This window comes from Nicotiana sylvestris, chromosome 5, assembly GCF_000393655.2.
Source record: "Nicotiana sylvestris chromosome 5, ASM39365v2, whole genome shotgun sequence".
Classification (NCBI taxonomy): domain Eukaryota; kingdom Viridiplantae; phylum Streptophyta; class Magnoliopsida; order Solanales; family Solanaceae; genus Nicotiana; species Nicotiana sylvestris.
Genome location: NC_091061.1, coordinates 52749485 through 52757491, shown reverse-complemented (window position 1 = coordinate 52757491; position 8007 = coordinate 52749485). Strand labels below are relative to the sequence as shown.

The window sequence follows — 8007 nt, the reverse complement described above, 5'->3', positions numbered from 1 at the left end:
TTATTTAGCGACGGGTTGCTCACCGTACATCGTTTTGATTCCTTCTGATGTTGGGAATTTCAAGACTTGATGAAGCGTCGAGGGTATTGCTCTCATTTTATGAATCCCCAGTCTTCCAAGCAGCACGTTGTACCTCATGTCATCGTCGATCACGTAGAACTTTGTTTCTCGGATGGTTCTGACCACATTTACTAGCAGAATGATTTCCCCCTTGGTGGTTTCACTTGCCATGTTGAAGCCGCTAAGTACCCAAGTTGTAGGCACTATTTGAACTTGGAGGACGAGTTGCTCTATGACCCTTGATCGAATAATATTGGCCGAGCTACCTGGATCAATCAACACACATTTAACTTGAATTTTATTCATAAGGATAGATATTACCAGTGCATCGTTGTAAGGTTGTTCGATTCCTTCTGCGTCCTCGTCGTTGAAAGACAAGGTTTCTTCTGGTAAGTAGTCCCGAGTTCGCTTCTCCCTCGTGATTGTCACTTTGGTGCATTTGAATACTGGTCCTTGAGGGATATCGACCCCACCAACGATCATGAGAATTACGTGATGTGGCTCTTCCTGCTCGTTCTTCCTGTTCGAGCCTCTATTTTTGAAGTGGTTCTTGGCTCGATCACTTAAGAATTCTCGAAGGTGACCCTCGTTGAATAGATAGGCTACCTCCTCCCTCAACTTTCTACTGTCTTCAGTTCTATGACCATGGGTACCACTGAATTTGCACATTTTGTTAGGGTTCCTTTGAGCTGGATCGATCTGTTAGGGTCTCGGCTACCTAGTATCCTTAATCCAACTAATGGCTAATACGATACCTGATGCATCGATGCTAAAGTTGTATTCTAACAGTCGAGGTGCCTCTTTAGACCCGACATCCCTATCGAAACCACTTTTTCTCATAAGCCCCTAGGAACTCTATCTCCGATCATTCATTCTATCATTCCATATGGGGTTGTGTCCAGGCCCGTTATTTCTCCGATCTCCCCTGTATGGTTGGTATTTCTCTCTATTCGATCGTGTTTCCCGATCAACGTCCCTTTTAACTGTTTCCACGGTCTTGTTGGGATAAATCAAACCAATTGGAGTTCCCAGTAGATCATCTTCGATCCTAATCTTTAACTGATACCGATTGTGTACATCGGCCCAAGTGATAGTTATATATTCGATCAAACCTTTCTTTAAATGTTATGAAGCTATGGAGCTCCGAGTTTTGAGACCTTGCGTAAAAGTTTGAACATCCCAGTCGTCAGTGACTGGAGGCAAATCCATTCTCTTCGTTTGGAACCGAGATACGAATTCCCTGAGCATATCGGCATCCTTCTGTATTAACTTGAAGAGGTCCGATTTCCTTGTTGAAACTTTAATGGCTCCATCGTGGGCTTTCACAAAAGAATCTACGAGTATAGGAAATGAATCAATAGATTTGGGTGGTAAATTAGGATACCATATCATGGCACCCTTTGATAAAGTCTCGCTAAACTTTTTCAATAGAACATATTCAATCTCATCGTCTTCTAAGTCATTTCCCTTTATTGTGCACGTATAAGAAGTAACATGCTCATTAGGGTCGGTGGTCCTATTGTATTTGGGAATTTCTAGCATACAGAATTTCTTCGGGATGGGATTCAAAGCCGTACTTGGAGAGAAAGGCTTTGGCACAAACTTCTACGAATCCAAACCCCTTAGGATCAGGGGTGCCCCCGGAATTTGGTCAACCCGTGAGTTGTATGTTTCTACTTTTTTGTCATTAGCCTCGATTTTCTTTTCACCTGATTCGATCCGTTTAGTGAGCTCCTCAAGCATATTCATAATGGCAGGGCCAGTCCCCGATTCATTAGCATTCGACTTCTCCGGTATAGGCTCAACTCTACGAATAACCTCTTGTGATGTTTCAAGCTCAATTCTGCTTGGTACTCGATTCTGATTTTGGAGTTGCACTATTGTAGCTTGTTGAATCTTCAATATTTCGAATATCATCCGAAGGCTAATTATGCCTTCTTCACTGCTCTGTATGTTCTGATCGGCCGCTGGGGCATCTCTATAGACACTATTTCCAGAGACGATGCCCAGATTTGCATTTAGGGCGACATGCAGACTGACATCGATGGGTTCTGTGATCGATACTCCCTCATGGCCAGCTTGAGGCACTTCGATCCCTGGGGCGGCTACATTATCATTTTCTCCATGGAAATCGAGGCCGTTATCAGCGTGAGTGGGTACTTCTTGCGAGTTAGACATGTTGATCCTGAAATCAAAAACACTCACAAGAACAAGCCTAAAGTAGTGTGTGTTATGAGAATTAATACCAGGCAATCACTATTGTCCTTTGCGCCACAGTGGGTGCATAATAGTTTACCCATAAATTGGATAATATTTAAACTTATAATGTGGTTTTATGGACACGTGATTTCACCTAAAACAATTGATAAATGTAAAGGTTAATAATAGAAACCAACAATAGGATAAAGCAATCAATGTTTGAACAAAATTCAGCCCTCGAGCTTAAATACCCTCGAACTGATTTGTGCAAGAACAATTAAAATATAACAAGCTGATGAACAAGTATATAAACTAAAGAAAAGGCGTTATATTATTTTTATATCTCAGAGTGTAAGATGTCTACAAAACGATTAGAACCCTCTTTATATAGTAGAGGAATCTATCTATGGTACAATTTTAATTACGGAAGTAAATCCCATGATTAGCCTAAACAAACACCCTTGATTTGATCAGTTCTAGGATATCCGCCATGATCTTCGACCGGTCACGGATATCTCGCTTTTCTATTATTGCCCTTTGCTCGAAGTCTTCCCTACTTGGTCTCGATCTCCACCGACCTCGAACTCGAAAAGTACCTCGATTCTCGAACTTTGTACCTTGTCTTCGTGCTCTGGTTTGATCCACTGCGATGTCGACCTTCGATGCAACTCCCTAGTCTCGATCAAATAGTAAAATTAGGTAGGCCCGGTTTTAACCGTACACAGGGTGCATTGGTGTTATAAACAAAGTGTCGGAGGATCATGATCCTTCAAAAGGACGGGTGAATTTGCCCAAGGTAGATCTCATACCTTTGGCAAAAATCGAGGAATATGGGGTCCATCAAGACAAGTGTGAAGGGGTATGTGTAAACACTTAAATACCCCTCCACATATGTGGTGATGTACTCATCAAGATCGGGGATAACCACTTCTTTGCCCTCCCATTTACAATCCTCCCAAACTGTAGGGAGCGTGTCCTCGGTGATGGAGCATATATACCTCCATACCTCCTCGCTTCGATCTTATTGACTAGAGGATTTCTCGACCTTGAAGTCATTTCCTATAGAACAACCTTCGGGGATGAAGTCCTTTAGGGGAGGTTCCGGGGACACTTTAGGTACGACCACTCAACATCCGTGGACAAGTTAGAAGTTGAAGGGAAAGTCCGTTGGGGCACAAATTTCGAAGTCAAGTTTTGGAAAAAATGACGATTTGAAGATGAGGATGAAGGTTTGAAGGTCAAACTTGAAGATTTAAGGATGAAGTAAGAAGATTTGAAGATGGAAAGATGAAGATATGTAGATAGGAAGAATAATGTATGAAGATTTGAAGGAGCTAAGAACAAATGAAAAATTTGGGGGTAAATTAAGGAGTTTTGGAATTTGAAAGTAAAATAATGAAAAAGACCAAAGCATTTATAGACAAGAGGTAATTAATGCAGGACGTTTTGATCGAGGACGGTTAAATAGCAGTTGACACATGTCCGAAGTCAGAACGACACGACTAATGGGACATTTCACTAACCCGACGACCCGATTATAGCGTGTGAAAGAAGGAACCAGGGTCAGTTAATCTCTTCACGTCACTTCAATAAATCTGCTCTCCGAAAAGCAAGGGGACCATCAATGTACGAGTAAAATCGGGGGCAATATTTTTTTCAATATCTCAATAATGAAACAAGAGGGAAGCATGATCCAAAGCAACTACGAGCAAGGCCGAATGATCCCTCGTATTAGAGCACGAAAGGAATGAACGATGCATCCAGAATCGGAGACGGCAACACAACGGACCTGGACCGAGTAAAGTTTCGAGACCATGGGAAAAAGAAAAGTTGTTGGGCATGAGAAGTGGGGAGCCGTAATATTCGCCCTAAACTAGATATTATGGTGCAAATCCCATTTGATATCAACTGCGAATCGACGTTTACCGAAAAAAGAAGATTGTTACCTTATTTAGACTTGTACTAGGATTAAAATTCCCTTACTATATAAAGGGGAGATTTTTTTTTATTTTAACACATTGTTGACACGTATATCAAGATAATAAAAGCTCATTTTTGTCTTCTAGCTATCATTCAAAGTGTTCTTCAGCTATTTTTTCCTTTAATTGCAACCGAGCCCATATCAAGGATTCGATCGAGGCTAAATTTCAGCGTTCAACTTGAGACCAAGCTTGATTGTCTTATTGCGATTGGTTTAATAGTTTATTCTCTCTTTATTTTAATTATTTATTGTTCTTAGATCATCCATATTGAATTAATATACTACCCTTTAAATCACGTACAAATTTAATTATTACTCATTTTTAAGGTAAACAAGATTATACGGGGAGTTAAAACTTATTTTCCCAAACACAACTAGAAGGTTTATATTTGCAAGAAGTTGGTGTAAAGAATTGACCTTTGAAATTAGTCTGGTCGCAATTTTGAATTTGACTGCAGGTTTATTCATTAGAAAAAATATTTCTAGTCCATAGAGACATTTAGAGACCAACCATGATGATGTCCTTACCTTACAAAAAAGATTATTTTTCTAGTTAAAGTCAACTTTGGATCAAAATGACTAGTATGAAATAGCACACATATTTCTCCTAAAAATTGGAGAATTCGACTAACCTTGTTGTCCATATTATTTCGTATATTTGATCTTAGGATAGATGTGCGGAGTCATGCTCAAAGTTCGTATTCATCACTTCATGTAATAGCTTTGATAGCATGATCCACTTGCGTGTAATGGTTAAAATTGAATTGAAAATCAGAACTTGAGACTTGCACCTATGAGTTTCTTTCTTTTGTTTTTGTTTTCCTCGAACTATGAGTTAGTCATTACGTGTAAATTTACTCAAACTATATATTTATTGGAAGAGACTTATGACAACGACGATAGAAGATACTTATAGAACAACAAAGACCATAATGATATGTTTCTTATGTAATACGAGATCTTGAGCTTGAGTAAAATGGTTTGCTAAGGTTAATTTCATAAATGATCATCAAACCAAGTGTACTAAAGTAAAGTCATAAAACTAAACAGCTACGAGCCTCTTGTTTCTTAGATTTACATGACACCAAAGCCTCTCCAATTTTTACAGGATATCCTGTAACAGATCTTCTGGTCTGCAGACAGGAGCCCCAATCAGAATCACAGAAGGCTTGTAGCTGTTTAGTTTCTGTTGATGGCATTAAGAGTCCCAGACCTAGTGATGCTTTCAGATATCTAACAATCCTTAGGGCAGCCTCCATGTGGGACTGTTTTGGAGCATGCATATATTGACTTAGCACCTGTACTCCAAATGAGATATCGGGTCTGGTCATGGTCAAATATAAGAGTCTCCCTACAAGCCTTTGGTATTCCCCAACATCATTTAGTATAGGATCTTGTTGAATGTTCTATCATATTCTGTTGAAGTAAGTTTCTGATTGCACTCTAAGGGAATTCCAGCTATTTTTGCTCCTCCTAGGCCAAGTTCAGAGATCGGCTCCAAGGAATACTTCCTTTGACACATATGTATTCCTTTGTTTGACCTGGCAAATTCAATGCCTAAGAAGAATTTTAGTTCCCCTAGGTCTTTCATCTTGAACTTTTTCTGAAGATCTTCCCTAGTTTTGACCAATAGATCATTGTTGCTTCCTGTAATGATCAGATTATACACATATATAAAAATCACAACTATGTCACATCCTAGTTGATGTGTGAAAAGTGAGTAGTCAAAGTAGCTTTGAACAAATCCCAGTTGCTGCAGTGCTTCAGTCAGCTTGAGATTCCACTACCTTGGTGCTTGTTTCAGACCATACAGTGATTTTTGTAGTTTTCAGACTTGTTTGGTATCCCCCTATCTAGAAAACCCTTCTGGAATAGTCATATAGACTTACTCCAAAATATCTCCTTGCAAGAAGGCATTGTGAACACCCATTTGATAGATGAACCAATGTCTTGAAGCTGCCACAGCTTCCACTGATATGACAGTAACCATTTTGGCTATTGGTGAGAAGGTTTCTTTGTAGTCTAATCCTGCTTGTTGACTATAATCCTTGGCTACCAATATTGCCTTATACCTCTCCACTTCTCTTGATAATTTTTATTTGACCTTGAACACCCATTTACAACCAATAGGGGTCTTTCCCTCAGGAATATCAACAATGCTCCAAGTGTTGTTGTCTTCTAGTGCTGCAATCTCTGGTTTCGTCGCTTCAATACACTTTGGATCTGTAGTTGCTTCTTTATAACTAGCAGACTCCACAATAGATGAGTAGGAGTTTAAGACAGTCTTATAATATATGGTCAGATGTTCATAACAGATATAGAATGACAAAGGGTAGGCACAGTTGGATTTTTTTAGTAGTGACAAAGTTTTGCATCCACAGAGGTTGTTTGACAGTTCTAGAGGATTTTCTAACTGTTTTAGATTGTTGAGGTTCAGTGATAGGTATTGAACTGATGCTAGATTCATCAGTTACTGTGATGTTAGGTGTGACTGGATGTAACGAATGATCTATATTGGTGGATGGATTTAAAGATACAGGGCATTCTGCGATTAAGTCTTCTTGTATGATTTGAGAAGTTGTTGTGTTGTTAAGAGTGGTGTTTGGAATATTTCTTGGTGGGTTAGGTATAGCTTCTAGTACTAGAAACAAGGGAAGAGTAGAAGGAGTAAAGTGTCTAAAAGGGAATAAATCTTCTCTAAATACCACATTTCTACTCACAAAGAATGACTTAGCATGTAGATCATAGAGTTTGCACCCTTTTTGAATAGAGGAATATCCCATTAATGCAGCAGGAATGGCTCTAAGTGACATTTTATCAGTGATATTGGGGTTTGATGCATAAGTAAGACAACCAAATGTTCTTAAATGATCAAGATTAGGAGGATGTGAATATAACATTTAAAAAGAAGATTTATACTGTAAGATGATAGAAGGTAACCTGTTAAGCAGATAAATAGCAGTAGCAACACATTCTCCCCAGAACTTCAGTGGCACAACTCCTTGAAACCTTAAGGATCTGTGCTTCCTCTCTACTACACCATTTTGCTGAGATGTATAAACACAAGAATTCTTATGTACAATACCATTTTCCTTAATCAACTCATCAAACTGAGAGTTAAAGAATTTACAGCCCTTATCTGTTCTTAATGTTTGAACATTAGAGTTAAACATATTCTTCACTAAAGCTAGAAACTGCTTCACAATGACAAAAGTTTTAGCTTTATTATTCAACAGTAATATCCAAGTATACCTAGACAAGTCATCAACCAATGTTAGGAAATATCTCTTACCATCATGTGTAAGTACTCTATAAAGACCCCATACATCATCATGTACTAGCTGAAAAGGTGTATTTGAACTAGTAGTGCTGATAGGAAATGAAAGTCTAGACTGTTTTCCTAGTGGACATACAATACAATGATGATTTTTGTCTAGTTTACACTGCTTCAAACAATCTATTTTTCTGAGCATGTCTAAAGGGGCATGCCCTAGTCTATTATGCCATACAGATAGTGTCACATTAGCAAACACAGATTAGCAAACTTCTTTACTATCAGACTCTTGTAGTTGTAGTTGTGTCTGTGATGTTGTAGGAGTTAGAGATGGCTTCAGATAGTACAGTCCACAGTCTTTTATACCAATCCCCATCACCTGCCCACTGAAGAGGTCCTGGAAGAGGCAAAAATCAGGAAAAAATGCCACCCAACACTTTAGTTCCTTTGTCAATTTTGACACAGACAAAAGGTTAAACTTGAAGTCAGAAAT

General features: G+C 38.9%; 1 protein-coding gene across 1 annotated transcript; it reads right to left on the bottom strand.

Annotated features, from left to right (window-relative positions):
* On the bottom strand, window positions 1–729 carry LOC138868659 (uncharacterized). Its single transcript, XM_070146224.1, has one exon. It carries the CDS (start codon window positions 727–729, stop codon window positions 1–3), a length of 729 nt encoding a protein of 242 aa, XP_070002325.1.
* Between the last annotated feature and the right edge of the window lie 7278 nt (window positions 730–8007).